Here is a 20,577-nt window from a genome sequence, read left to right as displayed (position 1 = left end):
TACCCTTGGGAAAATAAAAAAATGGGAACTAAAAGATGATGTTTGTGGAAAAAATACGATATTTTTATTTTCACGCCTGGTCGTTATAAACTTCTGTGAAGCACTTGGGGGTTGAAAGTGCTCACCACACATCTAGATAAGTTCCTTAGGGGGTCTAGTTTCCAAAATGGGGTCACTTGTGGGGGGTTTCCACTGTTTAGGTACATCAGGGGCTCTCCAAAAGCAGCATGACACCCGCAGACCATTCCATCAAAGTCTGCATTCCAAAATGTCACTACTTCCCTTCCGAGCCCCGACGTGTGTCCATACAGTAGTTTTCTCCCACATATGAGGTATCAGCGTACTCAGGACAAATTGGACAACAACTTTTGGGGTCCAATTTCTCCTTGTACCCTTGGGAAAATGAAAAAATTGGTGACAAAAGATCACGTTTGTGGAAAAAATACGATTTTTGTATTTTCACGCACGGGCATTATAAACTTCTGTGAAGCACTGGGGGGTTCAAAGTGCTCACCACACATCTAGATAAGTTCCTTGGGGGGTCTAGTTTCCAAAATGGTGTCATTTGTGGGGGGTTTCTACTGTTTTGGTACATCAGGGGCTTTCCAAACGCGACATGGTGTCCGATCTCAATTCCAGCCAAAAACGTCAAATGGCGCTGCTTCCCTTCCGAGCTCTGCCATGCGCCCAAATAGTCATTTACACCCACATATGGGGTATCAGTGTACTCAGGACAAATTGCACAATAACTTTTAGGGACCTATTACCCTTGGAAAAATAAAAATTGGGGGTGAAAAGATCATTTTTGTGGAAAAAATATGATTTGTTAATTGTACCGCTGTACGTTATAAACTTCTGTGAAGCCCTTGTGGGTTCAAAGTACCCACCACATATCTAGATAAGTTCCTTGGGGGGTCTAGTTTCCAAAATGGGGTCACTTGGGGGGATTTCCACTGTTTAGGTACATCAGGGGCTCTCCAAACACGACATGGCGTCCGATCTGAATTCCAGCCAATTTTGCATTGAAAAAGTCAAATGGCGCTCTTTCCCTGCTGAGGTCTGCCATGCGCCGAAACAGTGGTTCCCCCCCACATATCAGGTATCGGCGTACTCAGGACAAATTGCACAATAACTTTTGCAGTCCAATTTCTCCTGTTACCCTTGGTAAATTTAAAAAAATTGAACCTGAAGTATTTTTTTAGTGAAAAAAAGTTAAATGTTCATTTTTTTTTAAATATTCCAAAAATTCCTGTGACGCACCTAAAGGGTTAATAAACTTCTTGAATGTGGTTTTGAGCACCTTAAGGGGTGCAGTTTTTAGAATGGTGTCACTTTTGGGTATTTTCTATCATATAGACCCCTCAAAGTGGCTTCAAATGTGATGTGGTCCGTAAAAATAAAATGGTGTTGCAAAAATGAGAAATCGCTGGTCAACTTTTAACCCTTATAACTTCCTAACAAAAAAAAATTTTGGTTTCAAAATTGTGCTGATGTAAAGTAAACATGTGGGAAATGTTACTTATTCAGTTTTTTGTGTGCTATATCTCTGTGATTTAAGGGCATAAAAATTCAAAGTTGGAAAATTGCAAAATTTTCAAAATTTTCGCCAAATTTCCATTTTTTTCACAAATAAACGCAAGTTATTTGAGTGAAATTTTACCACTAACATGAAGTACAATATGTCACGAGAAAACAATGTCAGAATCACTGGGATCCATGGAAGCGTTTCAGAGTTATTACCTCATAAAGGGACAGTGGTCAGAATTGTAAAAATTGGCCCGGTCATTAACGTGCAAACCACCCTTGGGGCTTAAGGGGTTAAAGAACAATGAGGGTGAAATCATACAGAGCGATGTGGGAAAAGCAAATGTTTTAAATACTTTTTTCTCAACAGTGTTCACACAGGAAAAGGATTTGCCAGGGGAAATGCAGAGTGATAATGTAAACTCCCCATTAAGTATTACCTGCCTAACCCAGGAAGAAGTGCAGAACCGCCTTAGTAAGATTAAAATTGACATATTACCAGGCCCTGATGGCATTCACCCTCGGGTATTAAGGGAGTTAAGTAATGTGATAGACAGGCCTCTATTCCTTATATTTAAAGACTCTATAGAAACAGGGTCTGTTCCTTTGATTGGCGGCAAGCAAATGTGGTACCAATATTCAAAAAGGGGTGTAAAAGGGAACCTGGAAACTATAGGCCGGTAAGCTTAACATCTGTTGTGGGTAAAAATTTTGAAGGGTTTCTAAGGGATACCATTATGGAATATCTCAATGTTAATGTTTAACTCCATATCAACATGGATTTATGAAGGATCGCTCCTGTCAAACTATCCTGATCAGCTTCTATGAGGATGTAAGCTCTCAAATGGACCAAGGAGAATCATTGAATGTCATTTATCTCGACTTCTCGAAAGCATTTGACACTGTCCCACATAAAAGATTGGTAAGTAAGATGAGAAAGCTTGGGCTAGGGGAAAATGTGTGTAGATGGGTAGGTAGCTGGCTTAGTGATAGAAAACAAAGAGTGGTTATTAATGGGGCATACTCACATTGGGCCAGGGTTACTAGTGGGGTACCACAGGGTTCTGTATTGGGCCCCCTACTATTTCATATATTTATTAATGATCTAGTGGATGGCTTACACAGTAAAATATCAGTATTTGCAGATGATACAAAACTATGTAAGGTAGTTAACACAAAGGAGGACAGTTTGCAACTACAGACAGATTTGAGTAAATTGGAGAATTGGGCTGAAAAATGGCAAATGAGGTTTAACACAGATAAGTGTAAGGTTATGCACATGGGAAGGAGAAACAGATGCTATAATTACTTACTAAATGGGAAACTGCTGGGGAAATCAGACATGGAAAAAGACTTAGGCATCTTAGTCAATAAGAAGCTAAATTGGAGTGCCCAGTGTCAGGCAGCTGCCACCAAAGCAAATAGGGTCATGGGATGCATTAGAAGAGGTCTGGGGACACGAGATGAAAACATAATTCTCACTCTGTACAAATCACTCGTCAGACCACACTTGGAGTATTGTGTGCAATTTTGGATGCCGGTGCTCAAGAAAGACATTACTGAACTTGAAAGGGTTCAAAGGCGGGCTACTAAAATGATAAATGGAGTTGGTTCACTACAATACCCAGAAAGGTTATCAAAAATAGGTCTATTTACTCTAGAAAAGAGAAGACTTAGGGGAGACCTAATATATATATATACAAGTATATCAGAGGGCAATACAAAGATCTCTCCAATGAACTGTTTGTACCAAGGACTGTGACAAGAACAAGGGGGCATTCTCTTCGTTTGGAGGAAAGACAATTTCTGCACCAGCATAGAAGAGGGTTCTTCACGGTAAGAGCAGTGAGGCTCTGGAATTCTCTTCCTGAGGAAGTGGTGATGGCCAACTCACTGAATGAATTTAAGAAAGGAATGGATGCTTTTCTTGTGAGTAACAGTATAGAAGGTTACGAATAACAGAATATTATAGGTAGATGGTTGACCCAGCTTAGGGGAAGGAATTTTTTCCCTATGGAGAAAATTGGCTTCTACTCTGTGGGTTTTTTGCCTTCCCAGGATCAACAATGCAGAACAGCTGCACTAAAAATAGGCTGAACTAGATGGACATAAGGTCTTCCTTCAGCCTTCAAAACTATGTTACTATGTTACATACGGCAGTAGCGGCGGCTCAGTATTGGGGTTTGTAGGTTGTGCAAGTTGGAGATAGATGGGTGCTGGGCTGGAAATGTGAGAAGTCAGATGTGTCTTTGTTGTAATCTCTGCTGACGAGTCCTGGCTGGAGAAGTCGTCATGTCGGTCTGAGTAAGATGCAAAAGTGAACGATTATCAGAAAGAACGTGACCTGTAAGTTATCATCTGTAACTGTATAGTAAACTCTTGTATATTCTGCAGGACTGGTATCTACCACTATGAGGTCACCATATGGCGGTAATATCAGTATTGTTTTTGTATAGAGATTTGTTTCAGTTACAGCGCGGTCATCTGCTGAGGTTCCCCTATACTCATGACTAGAGTGTGCCAACCTGAGTTGTAATCAGGATTACCGGTTAGGGGCCCACTCAGATTTTTCACCCCCCCTAAGCTGAAACCCATAGCCACGCCTCTGGTTCCAGAGCTATAACCTCATAAACTGACAGTGGTCAGAATTGTAAAAATTGGCTTGGTCATTAAGGGGTTAAATATATATATAATTCCCTGTAGTAACCTAATGTGTGTACCGTCTCTCATCTCTGCAGCTGAAACCTGCACAGAACTGTTATATAGATTTTTGTGCACTTCCAGGCAGAAACAAAGCTGACATTGCTATCTCAAGCGTCCCAGTCTGTTGCTGGCCTGCACTGGTGTGTGAAGGGCATTGTGGAGAGCACTTATTAGCAGACTCCTATGGGCTCAGACTGGCACAGTGGGGTCATGTGTGTGAGCTGTGGTGGGCAGGATGTCGCATTATCTACTACTCAGATACTGTGTCCATGGACGTGACACTAGCAGCTCTCTGCACAGCTGGAGCCGTAAAGCGAGCGCTCTCAGCTGGAGTCGTAAAGCGCGAACACACTGTACTGCAGCAGGAAGAGGAGACACGTGTGTGCTGGCCGGCGGTGACCGGAGCAGTCATGGCTCTGTACCAAACTGCGGCCGGGATCCTGGAGAAACTGCAGCGAAAGGAGGGCGCTGTGAAGACCCTCGTGTACGACAGTGGCTACAAGGTACAGGCGGGAGTGTGGCCGTGTATATGGGGGGTGTACACGTGGTGTGACTGCTGCCAGTGGGGGGACATCAGCAGGGCCGTGTGCTTAAAGGGAGATTCCATTTATGACAAGGTATAGGTGATAACCGCTTGATCATGGGGTTCTGAGACCCTCACAGCTTTATTAATGGGGGGCGGTACATAGCGACATGGGGAGGACGGTGATACGGATTTCACAAAGGGTCATCCCTGTTTGGTAATAGCACAGTGCTGGGCAGCTTTAGTTTCTTAAGGCTATGTGCCCACGTAGCGTTTTAAAACGCTTACTAAAAACCGGACTCCTTCCCAGAAATCGCGCGGTTTTTTCCCGCGCGATTTTGCCGCGATTTTCCCGCGCGATATTCAAGCACTTTCCAAGCGATTTGAAGCATCACTTGGAAAGTGATTGACAGGTTGGTCACACTCGTCAAACATAGTGTTTGACAAGTGTGACCAGGTTTTTACTATTGAGGCCGCCTATGCGGCATCAATAGTAAAAGATAGGATGTTAAAATGCTAAAAAAAATAAAAAAATCGGGGTATATTTACCTTCAGGCATCCCGCGCTGCATTCCCGGGCCTCAGCGTTCCCAGTAATGCCTTGCGAGACCTGTGATGACGTAGTCTTGCGTTGCTATAGCGATCTTGCGAGACCACGTCATCACAGGACCTTGCCGCAAGGCATTACTGGGAACGCTGAGGCCGGGAATGCAGCGCGGGACGCCGGAAGGTAAATATACCCCGATTTTTTTAATTTTTTTATTCTTTTTTTTACAGGGGTATGGTACCCAGGGCCTGGAGGACAGTCTCCTCTCCTCCACACCGTGGGTACCAACCGCACATGAGACGCTTAACTTCTCGCATGGTGGGCATAGCCACATGCGGGAAGTAAGCGATTCTCATGCATTCCTATGGGTGCAGAATCGTGGCAATTCTTTGCGATTCCGCACAAAGAATGAGCATGCTGCGATTTTTTCCGCGATGCGATTCCGCCGCGGAAAAAAGCGCAGCATTAGCACAGCATGTGCGGAATGCCATAGGAATGCATGGGGGGCGTTCTGTACACGATTTTTAAGCGTTTTCGCGCCGAAAATCGCGGCAAAAACGCTTAAAAATCGCTACGTGTGCACACAGCCTCAAGGGGTTTTCCAGGATCATACAAAAATTGGCCCTGGGGTATCAGAAGATGGAGAAATACCTGTAATGGTCACCGCTGCCCCAGGAAGTGCACCATGTGACCGCTGCAGCCAATCATTGTCCTCAGTGGAGACTTCCAGCACATGATAGCCAAGACCAGCGAGACACAGACTAGCGCTGGGTGGTCATAATTTTATAGCTCCTAAACAGACCCTACTTCAGTGCGCTCACAGAGCGGACATCACATAGGAAGTCATCCAGTCCTGACTCGGCGACACTTGTCCTCAGTAAGGTTACGTGCACACGGTGCGGATTTGGCCGTGCAGATTTTGTAAAATCCGCAGGTAAATCTGCAGGTCAAAAGACCTGCGGTTCTGCCCTGCGGTTTTTCATCTCCACAATGGAGGAGATATCAAACTGCAGCAGAATCCGTAGAAAGAATTGACATGTCAATTCTTTGTGCGGTTTAGAAACCGCAGCAAAACCGCGCTGAAAATTCTGCACCGTCTGCACTGCGGTTTTTTATTCCCATAGGGAATCATGGTACTGTACACCGCAGCAGAATCCGCAGCCTGTGCACACACCCTTAGAGCCATTCATAAAGTGCAAGCGGCTCTTACTGGGGGCTGCCTCTCATCCTTCACATCGTGCCCACCTGTTCATGAACGACCCCATCTAGCTAAACAAATGCATTGCTTGTGTGCCCACCAACTTAGTTTCATTGCTGCACAATAACACCAGGGACATATGCCATACGCCACTGGTGGACACATTTGAGAGAGGGCCCCTGTGCAAGAGCAGTATATGGGCCCTTGAGAGCCGATAGCTCATCATACTGCACAATCCCACCTGCTTTGGAGGGAGAAGTGGCCCTCTTACCTTTTGGGCCCCTGTGTTTGCACAGGTTGATCAATGCAAGTGTTTTGAGCGAGGTCAGACACTTCAAGTCTGAACGTGACCGGAAGTCTGAAAATCACATAACCGCCTGCTGCCAGCACCAGAGAATGCTCACAGCATCCCGTGCGCGAGATTTGAGGATTCACAAGTCTGCAGTTACATAGTAACTGCAGACATGTAGCCTAAGGCCGAACAACCCCGATAATATCAACAAGAAATTCCCCAGCCGGGTCACCCAGAAGTAAGATGACCCGTACATCTACTTGCGGGTTACCTCCATGGAGCAGGTCTGACTCCTTCTCATTGCAATTCTCAGCAATTGCCTTGCCCTTCATTACTGCAGCACTATTGCTCTTATCCCGTCAGTAGCTTGTACTGTATATTGCTCCTTCTATAATTTGACCCTTTTTTGTTTTTCCTCCTGAGTCTTGGGTTCCTTATCATTATGGATGTGGTTCCTGGAATATATTACAGGGTCCCCTTGTTTAGGGTTTCAGTGTCCTGTTCACGCTATATGGGACTGGTCGGTAATTTGTTGCTAGGTTTGTTTGCTTTTTGTTTTATTTTGATACTTTATCACTTGGTGTAGACACAGCCCATTTGTATTTTGCCTGGCTCTGTGCCGGTGTTACCGCATGCAGTACCTGTATAACACCCAATGGTTATTTGCTTGTGTTCATCTTCATTATTAGTTTCTTTAGGACAGGACCCGAGTGGCCAAAACGCCGACCGCTGTGGCGCAAAATGATGTTTCCCAATTGTCCAGCTGTATTGGCCTGTTGTGGGTAGATGGAGCTTTTTCTGCATTCGGGCAGAGACCATATTCTATGAGCTGTAACTTTTAGGACTTGTTTTTTGTGGGACAGTTTGGTGTTTTCAGTTATACCATTGTCCCACATAAAAGATTGGTAAGTAAGATGAGAAAGCTTGGGCTAGGGGAAAATGTGTGTAGATGGGTAGGTAGCTGGCTTAGTGATAGAAAACAAAGAGTGGTTATTAATGGGGCATACTCAGATTGGGCCAGGGTTACTAGTGGGGTACCACAGGGTTCTGTATTGGACCCCCTACTATTTAATATATTTGTTAATGATCTAGTGGATGGCTTACACAGTAAAATATCAGTATTTGCAGATGATACAAAACTATGTAAGGTAGTTAACACAAAGGAGGACAGTTTGCAACTACAGACAGATTTGAGTAAATTGGAGAATTGGGCTGAAAAATGTCAAATGAGGTTTAACACAGATAAGTGTAAGGTTATGCACATGGGAAGGAGAAACAGATGCTACAATTACTTACTAAATGGGAAACTGCTGGGGAAATCAGACATGGAAAAAGACTTAGGCATCTTAGTCAATAAGAAGCTAAATTGGAGTGCCCAGTGTCAGGCAGCTGCCACCAAAGCAAATAGGGTCATGGGATGCATTAGAAGAGGTCTGGGGACACGAGATGAAAACATAATTCTCCCTCTGTACAAATCACTTGTCAGACCACACTTGGAGTATTGTGTGCAATTTTGGACGCCGGTGCTCAAGAAAGACATTACTGAACTTGAAAGGGTTTAAAGGCGGGCTACTAAAATGATAAATGGAGGTGGTTCACTACAATGCCCAGAAAGGTTATCAAAATTAGGTCTATTTACTCTAGAAAAGAGAAGACTTAGGGGAGACCTAATATATATATACAAGTATATCAGAGGACAATACAGAGATCTCGCCAATGAACTGTTTGTACCAAGGACTGTGACAAGAACAAGGGGGCATTCTCTTCGTTTGGAGGAAAGACAATTTCTGCACCAGCATAGAAGAGGGTTCATCACGGTAAGAGCAGTGAGGCTCTGGAATTCTCTTCCTGAGGAAGTGGTGATGGCCAACTCACTGAATGAATTTAAGAAAGGAATGGATGCTTTTCTTGTGAGTAACAGTATAGAGGGTTACGAATAACAGAATATTATAGGTAGATGGTTGACCCAGCTTAGGGGAGGAATTTTTTTCCCTATGGAGAAAATTGGCTTCTACTCTGTGGGTTTTTTGCCTTCCCAGGATCAACAATGCAGAACAGCTGCACTAAAAATAGGCTGAACTAGATGGACATAAGGTCTTCCTTCAGCCTTCAAAACTGTTACTATGTTATTGTAGTCATATGATTTTTTTTTTAATTGCTATTTAATTTTTTTATGTGTCCGTATAAAGAAAGTGACATTTTTGTCATTTTTTTAATTTTTTTTTTTTTTTTACAGTTTTCACCATACAGAATAAATAGCGTGACAGTTTTATAGATTGGGTCGTTGTGGACGTGGTGATACCAATTATGTGTTTATCTTTGTTTTAACACAAAAGGCTGCGTTTTTAGTTGCGAATCTGCTTTTGTGATTTTTGTGCAGTTTTTTTTAGTGCTTTTTATTTACTTTTTTTTTTATTTTTACATATTTTATGTTTTTGTTTTTTTTAAATTTTTTTACTTTTTCAATTAGTCCCACTGTGGGACATGAATATTTTTACTTTGATTGCTGGACTGATACATTGCAGTGCCTGAGACCAGACAGTGAGTCACTGACTCAGTCTGTAAGGGCCCCGTCACACATAGCGACTCACCAGCAATCCCGACAAAGATATCAACGTGTCAGGATCGCTGGTGAGTCGCTACATGATCGCTGGTGAGCTGTCACACAGACAGCTTCACCAGCGATCAGCACCAGCAACGCCGAGGGCCCGGCGTCGCTGTGTACATTAGTTACCAGCGCCTGATGCAGGAAGCTGGTAACTAAGGTACATATCGGGTTTCTAAGGGACGTGCATCACTTAGAAACCCGATGTGTACCTTAGTTACCAGCTCATCGCTGGTCTCCCGCCTGTCACACGCAGCGATGCGTGAGGGCCAGCGGGAGACCAGCAATCAAAGAAATGGCCAGGACTTTCCAAGAGCGATCAGCGATACCAGCAGGGGGGCCGGTCGCTGATCGCTGTCACACACAGCTATCTCGCTGGTGAGATCGCTATGTGTGACGGGGCCCTAAGACCCAGCTTATAGCAGGATTTAACAGGCCACTGTACTCTGGGGTTATCCAATAACCTTGAGGTACCATGACAATGATCGGCACCTGCGATTACGATTGCGGGTGGGAAATTCTATCAAAGGGGGTCTTTTAAACACATGGATATGGCTGTCATGATTGACAGTGATATTTAAGGGGTCAATCGGCCCAAATCAGTCCCAAAACCCGTCTTTGGTCAATGACTTTGGTGTCAGCTGTCATGTTAAGCTCTCACCCAAGGGAATTTTGCCTGCTGGCCCCTTAACGACCGCCATTTTAATGCATTACAATACCCAAAGAGATTAGCAAAATTAGGATTGTTTAGTCTAGAAAAAAGACCACTGATGGACGATCTAATAACCATGTATAAAGCCCCCGTTACACACTGCGATATCGCTGCATGTGATACTTACCTCTGACCGGCTCCCCCGCTGGTTATCGCTGATCGCGCGAGAAGCTCCTGGACCATTCATCGTCGGCCACTTCCTGCTGTGACGACGAGCGACGCGTGGAGCCGGGCGGGAGGACGCAGGATCGCCCCGTCTAACAGGTAAGTAGCGATCCCCGTCCCCAGCGATGTCGCTGGTGAGATCTGCCTGTGTGACAGCTCACTAGCGACCACCTAGCGATGCACCAGCGATCCTGACCGCGTTTTAATTTTAATTCTATTTTTTACAGGGATATGGTATCCAGAGCCTGGAGAAGAATCTCCTCTCCCCCAGACCGTGGGTACCATCCGCAAATGTTCTGCTTACTTTTTGTATGGTGGGCACAGCCACATGCGGAAAGTAAGCAGAACAATGCATTCCTATGGGTGCGGATTTTCCCACGATTCCGCACAAAGAATGAGCATGCTGCGTATTTTTCTGCAATGCAATTCCGCCGTGGAAAAATCCACAACATTAGCACAGCATGTGTTGAATTACATAGGATCGCATGGGATGCTTTTGTTTGCGTTTTCGCGGAAAAATCGCGTGTTTAAAATCGCCACGAAAATGCAAAAAAAACGCTATGTGTGAACACAGCCTTAGTTATTAGGTTCTTTAGACTTTTTGACCTTTCTAACTATGTTACTATGTTACATTTCAGGTGTCATTAAAAGGTCGGCAAAAATAATTGGTACTCTTTATTCTTCCAAAAGACTCAAGTGATTCTATGATTTATTGCTCCATGTGCGATACGTACAGTCCAAGTGTCAGTCATGTTATGTTTTCGCCTCCTCGGCAATAATGCTTCCTCATTCCCCCTAGAATGTGCGGCAGTTGTACGCCCTGCTCTGTCAGACGCTGCGCTACACCTCCGTGATTGAAGAGATCATCAGAAGTTCAGAGCTGCTTCGTGGACCAAAGAAATTGCCAATGAACTTGGCTACAGTAAGTAAAATAAAACTACAGTCCTGGGCTACAGAGTGACCATATTAGAAACTGAATTACAACCAGGTATCCTAGAATGTTAGAGTTGGAAGGGACCTCCAGGGTCATCATGTCCAACCCCCTGCTCAATGCAGGATTCACCATCTCAGACAGATGTCTGTCCAGCCTCTGTTTGAAGACTTCCATGGAAGGAGAACTCACCACCTCTCGTGGCAGCCGGTTCCACTCATTGATCACCCTCACTGACAAAATTTTTTTGCTAATATCTAATCTGTATCTTCTCACCTTTCAGCATTCTGTCACCTGGACCCTATTTACTCTATTGCAGGCATGAAGCTACTAGAGCAAAGAAATGGGGGTTCACAGTTGATGTATATGGAAATCACATGTGTGGTCAATGGCTTTTGTCTTTCCATGTCAGGTGCTGGTTTATGACTTGCTTTTTGGGAAAGGACTTCAGTGCGGAGGCCGATGGAAATCAACAATCCTAGCACAACGAGCAAGACTACATGCCGAGCTTGCAAAACTAAAAGTCAAGAAAAAGGTCAGCAGCAACCAGGACTTGGTGACGTCAATGGGTGGCTCATCTGATGGTACGTAGAGAAACCTTCCACCCGCAGGAGCCATTAAAGAGGTTATCTAGTCTTTTGATAAAGGAGTGACTGCCGGCATGTGAATCCTTACAGAATGCAAAACACACGCTGTCAGGATTCTCCAGTGTTAACGGTCAGAGCAGGTGGTCATGTGACTGCGGTTATTTGCATACTTCCGGTCACATTCCGACTAGACGTGCTCGTCATCGCTCAGTTCTCTCTTATTGAGCGAGGCTGAGCACATCTATTCAGCACTTGACTTCAGGAATGCAAATCACATTCTTGCGGTCGCGTTGCCATCCTCTCTTGATGGCAACACTGGAGGATCCGGACAGCTGTCATACGCGATGTAAGGATTCAGAAGTCTGCAGCCGCATAAAGCAACTGAAGACTTTTATCAAAACACTGGAGGACCTATTTAATATGCCTATGATTTGCTATTTAATGGTTTCTCTCATAGGCCCTGTTTTGCCACGATATGTACGTGTCAACACACTGAAGACCACCATGGATGATGTCATATCTTACTTCAAGCGCCAAGGTTATACCTACCTTGGCAAATCTCGCAGGTAAGCAGCCAACATGGTATTAAAAATAACCGTGAATTGTCACAATGGTACATTCTGGGGTCTGGGACAGGTCTTCTCCCTCACTTTTCAATCACCACTTGCGCTGATACAGAGCCATTTTGCCCTCGGCTGGACCACAGCTAGTGACATTTATGATGATCTGATTATACATTGATATTTTCCTCTGTAGTATCCAGGAACTGATAGATTTTGGACAGAAATCTGGGAAGTCTTTCCTCCAGGATCTCAACATCCCAAACCTGCTAGTTTTTCCACCCAGTACAGACTTTCATAAGGACTCCTTATACACAGCCGGACATCTTATATTGCAGGATAAGGTGAGCATACCCCTGTTGTATCCACAAGAAGAACTTGTCATCCGCTCCAGACACGTTACTAATAAAGCTCTTCGTCCCCAGGCCAGTTGTCTCCCAGCATTACTCCTGAATCCTCCTGTGGGGGCCTGTGTGATTGATGCTTGTGCTGCCCCTGGGAATAAAACTAGCCAGCTGGCTGCCATGATACAGAACAAGGGGTAAGGGAATCCTGTGAGTGATATGTAGCTGGACCCCTACAGTCTGGTGCAGCAGACCATTGAGGAGTAGATGAATGCATGACCCCGCTGCCATTGGTGTTCTTTAAAACTCTTTATTAATTCCAGAAAAGTGTTTGCCTTTGACCTGGACACAAAACGTTTGGCAACTATGAGTACAATGCTGCTGCGTGCTGGAGTCACTTGTCAAGAACTGGCCAATGTGGACTTCCTGACGGTCAATCCGAGCGAACCAAAATATCACAAAGTCAGTCACATCTTGGTGGATCCATCGTGTAGTGGATCAGGTAATTCATGCCTTTTCCTACAGATATAAGGTATCAGAGTCCCTTTGTAGGTCCTCAGTGGGATTGCCCTGGATTTTAAAGGGGCTGTCCATTACCGCACAGCCCCAATAAAGTTCCCCAAATGAAAACACAACCTCATCTCTTGGATCAGCGCCATTTCGGCAATGTCAGCGCTGTGTCTTCCAGCGGTTACGTGACAGTATGTCATGTGACAACTTCAGCCAATCAGCAGCCGCTGTACTGTGTACTGGTGTACAGTGTAGTGTAAACCATGAAGAGACCACAGTGTTCAATGGAAGGCAGCAGCCCCATTAATATCTGATTAACGAGTTCCAAGGGTTGGATCCCACCAATCTAATATTGAAGCTCAATTCTGACTAGAGGTCAGTGACAATATAATGAGTTTTATTTAAAGGGGGTGTCTGGACTTTCTGTATAATTTTTGTGTGTACCTAGGATGCATAATGTTAAGTGTGTAATATACTCCCTGTCCGCATACTGCATCTTGTCCTAGGTATCACACTTAGTCATGTGAGCAGCTGTCTCCTGCTTCTGGAGGAGCTGCTCACTCACTGACTAGAGTTTTCCTGCCTGGCAGAGACTGGTCATAACCGCCCCCAGTCTCTGCCAGACCCTCCTTCCTTGTGCACCAGCCTCACTGTGCAGTACACCGTGCGAGGCAGCAGGTGAATGACTCAGCTGACTGTAGGAACCATAAAGGAAAAGGCTTCTATCTAGGCGAGTATGATGTGCTGTGTGCATCCATCCATCCACACACCCATCCCTCCCTCATTCATCCATCTACACACACCACTATAGACTGAGGTTCTGCATCAGCTGAAGTGTATTATGTGGTATATATGTAGATATACATACACACATCACTATAGACTCTTCACAGTACTCGTATGTCGGGTAATGTGACGTCGTGTGACGCTCTATCACCACTGTGGATGTGATGTGGAGACATGAGATGCTCTATCACCACTGTGGATGTGATGTGGGGACATGTGATGCTCTATCACCACTGTGGATGTGATGTGGGGACATGTGATGCTCTATCACCACTGTGGATGTGATGTGGGGACATGTGATGCTCTATCACCAATGTGGATGTGATGTGGGGACATGTGACGCTCTGTCACCACTGTGGATGTTGTGTGGGGACATGTGACGCTCTGTCACCACTGTGGATGTTGTGTGGGGACATGTGACGCTCTATCACCACTGTGGATGTGATGTGGGGACATGTGACGCTCTGTCACCACTGTGGATGTGATGTGGGGACATGTGATGCTCTATCACCAATGTGGATGTGATGTGGGGACATGTGACGCTCTACCACCACTGTGGATGTGATGTGGGGACATGTGACGCTCTGTCACCACTGTGGATGTGATGTGGGGACATGTGACGCTCTGTCACCACTGTGGATGTGATGTGGGGACATGTGACGCTCTACCACCACTGTGGATGTGATGTGGGGACATGTGACGCTCTGTCACCACTGTGGATGTTGTGTGGGGACATGTGACGCTCTACCACCACTGTGGATGTGATGTGGGGACATGTGACGCTCTGTCACCACTGTGGATGTGATGTGGGGACATGTGACGCTCTACCACCACTGTGGATGTGATGTGGGGACATGTGACGCTCTGTCACCACTGTGGATGTGATGTGGGGACATGTGACACTCTATCACCACTGTGGATGTGATGTGGGGACATGTGACGCTCTACCACCACTGTGGATGTGATGTGGGGACATGTGACGCTCTGTCACCACTGTGGATGTTGTGTGGGGACATGTGACGCTCTGTCACCACTGTGGATGTGATATGGTGTGGTGTGGAGTGCAGTGATTGTACCGTTTTCCACAGATGAGGGCACTGCTCTGTTATTTCCAGTACTGGAGAGATGACTGAGGCCAGTGCTGGGGCAGATACAGACAGCCAATGAGTGTGCAGGGGGCGGGGCTGGACACAGACTGGGCGATGTGAGGTTAGATAATGCAGCACAGGGAGCTGTCATGTTTGGTAGAACTGCAGGTACAGTGGGTGCAGAGAATGAAGTGAGATTCAGGAGGAACAAAAGGCAGAACCAAAAAGCATATAGGGGTGTTGTATGTCACAGTACAGCACAGATTAGCTTAAAAAATTGTGAGCGTGCAGGTTTGCTCTGCCGGCACCATTATAGTCTGTCCTCTTCGGCGCATACATAACAATCCAATTTTGTTGGCGTTTCGGACACAAGCTCTGCCGGGACCCACGAACGTGCAGAGAAGCGCCGTGGGAAAGCACCCTTAGGCCCATAGTAAAAATAAATAAATAAAATGGGCCTGGATAATCCCTTTGAAGATTTATGGCTGCCTTTTTCTTAGGCTCTCACTTGTAGGGTATGTGCTCACAGTATGTAAGAAGCTTTTAAAAATTTAGTTTTTCCAGCAGAAATCTCTTCAGGGATTTTTTTTTTGGTTGTTTTTCTTTTCCTGAAGAGCTTTCCGAAGCTGTCTTGGACAACGCCTAGATTGGAGAGGTTTCATAAGAGGATCAAAGAAATGATATGCACCTCTGTTTTTCCACCAGGTGCTTTTCAAAACCTCTTCAGAAAAATAGAAAGCTTAAAAATCTGCTCATGATTTTTTTTTTTTTTTTTTTCCTTCTATATAAATGAATTGAAAGAGTTTTCCAAAAGTTCTTGAACAAGATTTTGAGAAGAATCCACTCCACAATACTCCATGTGCACATAGCCTTACATGTCTCATTCTTGTGCAGCTTTTTCTTGGGGAACATTAAGTCTATGTACACACAGAGGGCCCGATTAAGATGGGCATTGTTCACGCCAGTCCTGATGGGAAGACTTTTTGGAGTCAGACGCTCCTGATTTATTAAGAGATGCACACGTTTTAAAGAATCCAGCTTGTCTGTAGAGAGACGCGCACCTGTGTGCACAGCACCACAAAACCACATCCGGTCCTTGATGGAATAAGATTTGCAGCTCGCCCTGGATTTAGCGAGCAGGGATCGCCATGCTTCTGCCCAATTTGATAGAACTGAGTGAAAATGGCATGAGAACACCAGAAGTCGTAAAAATTTAGCACCGCTTCAGGTTACACCAAAATTGTGACCTTTCAAAACTTTTTACGCTGACTTAAGAGCTTTACTGAATCAGACCCCGGGTCTTTTTGCTGAGGTTTCAGAGCTGACACCAAGTGGAAAAACTCAACGTTTTTGGGGAGTTTAGAAATTTGGAGGAGGATTTCTGCTCCAAAAACTCCTAAGAAAAACTGTGTGCTTTTCTAAAAAAAAAGAGTCTTACATTTTCTCAGGGATGCCAGATCAGATGAGAGTCCTCACAGATGAGGCAGGGTCTGAAAAGGAAGATAGGCTGCAGGCCCTGTCCGCTTTCCAGAGACGAGCACTGTCCCATGCTTTGCAGTTCCCTTCTGCGCAGCACGTCGTCTACTCTACCTGCTCCGTGCACCAGAAGGAAAACGAGGATGTGGTCAAGGATATTCTAGAGCAGCACCCTGACTTCAGGTACCTTGCGTGTGTATGGTCTCAGCTGCTGATATGCAGAGAGTGTAATGCTGCTGACATCGTACAGTATCACATCTTTGTCTTTTACAGGTTGGTTAATGTTCTCCCCTCGTGGCCAATGCGTGGGCTGAATACATTCCCGGGATCAGAGTGCTGTCTGCGCGCCTCTTTATCAGATACACTGACAAATGGATTTTTTGTAGCACTATTTCAGCGCAGGAGCCCTGAAGAAAAAAGGTAGAAGAAAATAATGTGTTGTGACAATTTTCTATAAATGTTTATCTCTTTTGATAGAATAGATATCACTATTTGTTGATAGAATAAATATCACTATTTGTAAACTTGGATTAAAGCAAGAGTTGTGTGGTGCTACAAAGTGAATGTATAGTAACCTTCAGGCTATGTGCCCACGTATGCAGAAAATTTCTGCATGAAAACCGGACTCCTTCCCAGAAAACGGGCGTTTTTTTTTTTTCCGTACGTTTTGTGCGCAAAAAAAGTGCATTTTTGATGCGTTTTTTCCGCGCGTCCCCAGACACATAGAAAATAGCTAAAACGCGGACTTTTCCGCAAAATTAATGAGCATGTTGCGTTTTTTTCGCGGAAAAAAACGCATCAATATGCACAAAAAGTGCAAAATGCGTTAAAATGAATGGGATGCTTCTTTTGAGCGATTTTTTTTTTTTTTTAAGCGTTTTTGCCGGTAAAAACGCTTAAACGCGGAAAAAACGCTTACGTGGGCACACAGCCTCAGTGTATTCTAAACAGTCTAGTTTCATGATGTCCCAGCAGAGCTGGGGTGTGGGGTGGAGTCCCATGTTGTGATACACATTCATTAATTAGCAAATTTCTCCTAGCACACAGGAGAGGGAGGATGGGCCCTGTAGCACTGAGGAGAAGAAAATGCTGATGGGAAATGTAGTTTTATTAGTATAAGAAGAGAAATGTGCATTCCGCTATGTGAAAAAAATAAAACACACACAAAGGTACAAGAAAGAATCTTATGTTGGAGTGTATATGAACAATACGTATTCATTTTATTGCACTTTATGAAAGCAATGCAATTGTAGGAATAACCCTTTTACTATCTTTTTTATATATGCAGAATTTCCTGCGCCACTAAAGAGCTGAAGCCAGCGAGTATACAGGTAAATGTCTCAGATGGAGGGCATAAGAATGAGTTGGTCCAGTCTAAAAGGAAATCTGAATGCATCAGTCAGGATTCAGTTAGCAGCACAAAGAAAAATCGCAAGAAGAAGAAGAAACGTAAAATGGACCAGTCCTAATTTTTTTTTTTTTTATATGCTAATGTATGTATGATTTTGACACTTATAAAAAGATAAACTTTAAAAACCATGTTGTGCTTAAATACTTCTAAGGGAACATTATAAAAGAAAGCATGGCTCACTCCTCCATCCACCACTCACTCTGTCCTGTGGACCAGGGCATTAGAAGTCCAGTTTCTTGCTGTTGATCTGCTGTCGGCTTCGTATTCACACCTTAATAGCTGAGCCTGCACCATACATGGTGGGTGCTGGCTGTATTCAGTCAGGGCGAGACGGGAGAAAGCCAAATCGCTGTTGACAAACGGCCGGACAATTGTGAAAAACTATCACGTGCCAATTGGAGATGGCGATGGGTGAAGTTTCATCCTCTTGCTGCAAAAAAGTGAGCAACTCCTCCAAACAAAATAAAGACAAGTGTGAACAGGTGCAAGCTTTCACAACTATAAAATATAACCAAGAGAATTCGGCTGCACTCTGAAACGGTCATGTGAACCTACCTTTATTAGCATAGCTAGGGGTTCAGCTCATGGGGCAAAATGTCTGAGTGGGCCTGTAACCAGGTAACCCGGACTGCAGCCAGGGCTGTGACAAGGTATCTTGGTGAGCTAGGCAGATGAAGCCAATGTTGTTAGACACCCCCCCCCCCCCCCCAAGAAAAAGAATGGGTCAGAGACTAAGATAACAGGACTGCACTCACCCTCCTCCGATAGGTCGGGTAACAAGCTCTGACAACGACTTCTATTAGAATTATTAGCTTTTTAACAAAAAAAAGAAACACCGCAAAAGTAAAAAAGTGGAGTATGTTAGAGGTGAAGCCCCATTGGGAGCACAATTTCAATGATATAGAGTCATTCATTGTATGTGAACCATTTACATAATACAAGGGACAAATAGTGATATTCATCCCTGACATCCTATATTTTAAATTTCAGACCCGAGGATGGTCATGGAGACCAATATGACTTAAAGGGGTATTCCCATCCATCTCCAAGATCCTAACCCAATATTTAGTTGGTGTAATAATAAAATTAGCTAATATATCCAATTAGAAGTCCAGTATACTTTTTCTGATTGGATATGTCTCTTTCCTCATGTGCAGGCATGGCAGGACCTTAGGTATCCATGGTTACATCCACTGATGAAGTGACAGCTAGTAGCTTGTGGTCATAACCATGGATACCTAAGGTCCTGCAATGCCTGCACAAGAGGAAAGAGACACAGCTAATCAGAAAAACTATACTGCACTTCTAATTGGAGTTATTTGCTAATATTATTATTATTGCACCAACTGCATATTGAGATAGGATCTTATAGATGGGAATCCCCCTTTAACTATAATGGTGGCAGTTTAGTTTCCAATAGGGTATCCGCCAAATACTGGACACATTAACTGAAACAAAACCATCATAGATAAAGGGATACGTACGATGAGTTTTGGATCCGTGACAAATACAGCTTGAAGTGGAAAAAGTGCAATCCTCTCACCAGTCCGGTGCATGGCTACGCACTCCAAGAGATGGCAGTAGCAATCCAAGTAGGAAGCCAGCACTCGCTTTTTTCAATAAAAACAATGCTTTGTATCGAGTCTTATGGATTAATAAGCAACAATGGTGAAACAGCAGCACAAAAATACAAATGGCAAAGGGTGACCACGAGCAAGCTCAAGGCAACGCGTATATGACCTACATGGTCCTCAATCTGAGCCTGAGGGAAACATGCAAAACTGCAGAGGATATACAGTCCTTGCTCTATTAATTAACGAACAGGTGAGTAGTAAAAGTAATAATGAAAAAGACTAATTCACATGGAAAAGCACACATAAATTACATGAAGGAATTCCACAAAAAACTAGAAAAACAAATTGACTTCTTATTTAAACATGTAGGATGTGAAGCTTAAAGCATTAGTATCCAATATGCTTCCCTGATTAGCAAGGCTCTCCTCCTCAGGGTGGTCTGTTAACCCTTTCAATGGCATGAAAGAAAAAATGAATGAGATCGCCTGAACTCAACATTAGATGGATTCGGGGCATCAGAATCCCCCAAATCTGTGTTCCCGCATTCTCTGTATAAGTTTTCTAGTGGTAAATCCCACATAAAATTACAGGAAAACAATTTATCTTATGATAAGCGCATGTGTCTATTTTATTAGATGTTAAATTTGATGACAAAAGTAAATCCTGAAAAGGAAGATTCTCGTTGCCAATTAATGTAAATCTAAGGCCATACTAGTTACTGTTTAAATAATCCATAAATTGGGGTATGGCTGCTTTACTCTCAGACCTAATAAGGATTCAATCATCGATACAGCGGCCATACCATGTTTTGGAAAAAATTAGACATATAAAAATATATTCTTCCCAAATGGCAAGAATAAGATTTCTTATTGACTCACAATTCCTTTGTTTGAAGGAGATTATTATCTACATATAGTAGGTGCTTCCATGGGCGCAAAATACTCATTCTTTTTTTGTTGCCATTTGTTGTCTTTCCTTTCGTCTCCATCTTGTCCAGATGTCATGATGACCTTTCACAGCCATAACTTATCTTTGCAGACCT

At 44.0% G+C, this 20,577-nt stretch overlaps 1 protein-coding gene across 2 annotated transcripts; it reads left to right on the top strand.

The window, feature by feature from the left end:
- The first annotated feature begins 4,340 nt into the window (after nt 1-4,340).
- NSUN5 (NOP2/Sun RNA methyltransferase 5) lies at nt 4,341-18,089 on the top strand. Of its 2 annotated transcripts, XR_012228952.1 has the most exons (11): nt 4,341-4,730; nt 11,068-11,190; nt 11,612-11,783; nt 12,244-12,352; nt 12,543-12,690; nt 12,772-12,887; nt 13,014-13,192; nt 16,523-16,733; nt 16,824-16,970; nt 17,591-17,719; nt 17,839-17,973. XR_012228952.1 is itself a non-coding variant. In XM_073565744.1 (10 exons), exons 1-10 carry the CDS (start codon nt 4,497-4,499, stop codon nt 18,017-18,019), a joined length of 1,620 nt encoding a protein of 539 aa, XP_073421845.1. In that variant the 5' UTR covers nt 4,345-4,496; the 3' UTR covers nt 18,020-18,089. The 2 variants fall into 2 exon arrangements, 1 of the variants encoding a protein (XP_073421845.1); XM_073565744.1 differs by lacking the exon at nt 17,591-17,719 and having other exon boundaries at nt 4,345-4,730; nt 17,839-18,089.
- Nucleotides 18,090-20,577: the final 2,488 nt, after the last annotated feature.

This window comes from Dendrobates tinctorius, unplaced genomic scaffold (assembly GCF_039654945.1).
Source record: "Dendrobates tinctorius isolate UK_male_01 unplaced genomic scaffold, ASM3965494v1 ptg000016l, whole genome shotgun sequence".
NCBI lineage: Eukaryota > Metazoa > Chordata > Amphibia > Anura > Dendrobatidae > Dendrobates > Dendrobates tinctorius.
The sequence above is the reverse complement of the archived record's forward strand: the minus strand, read 5'-3'. Positions and strand labels throughout refer to the sequence as shown.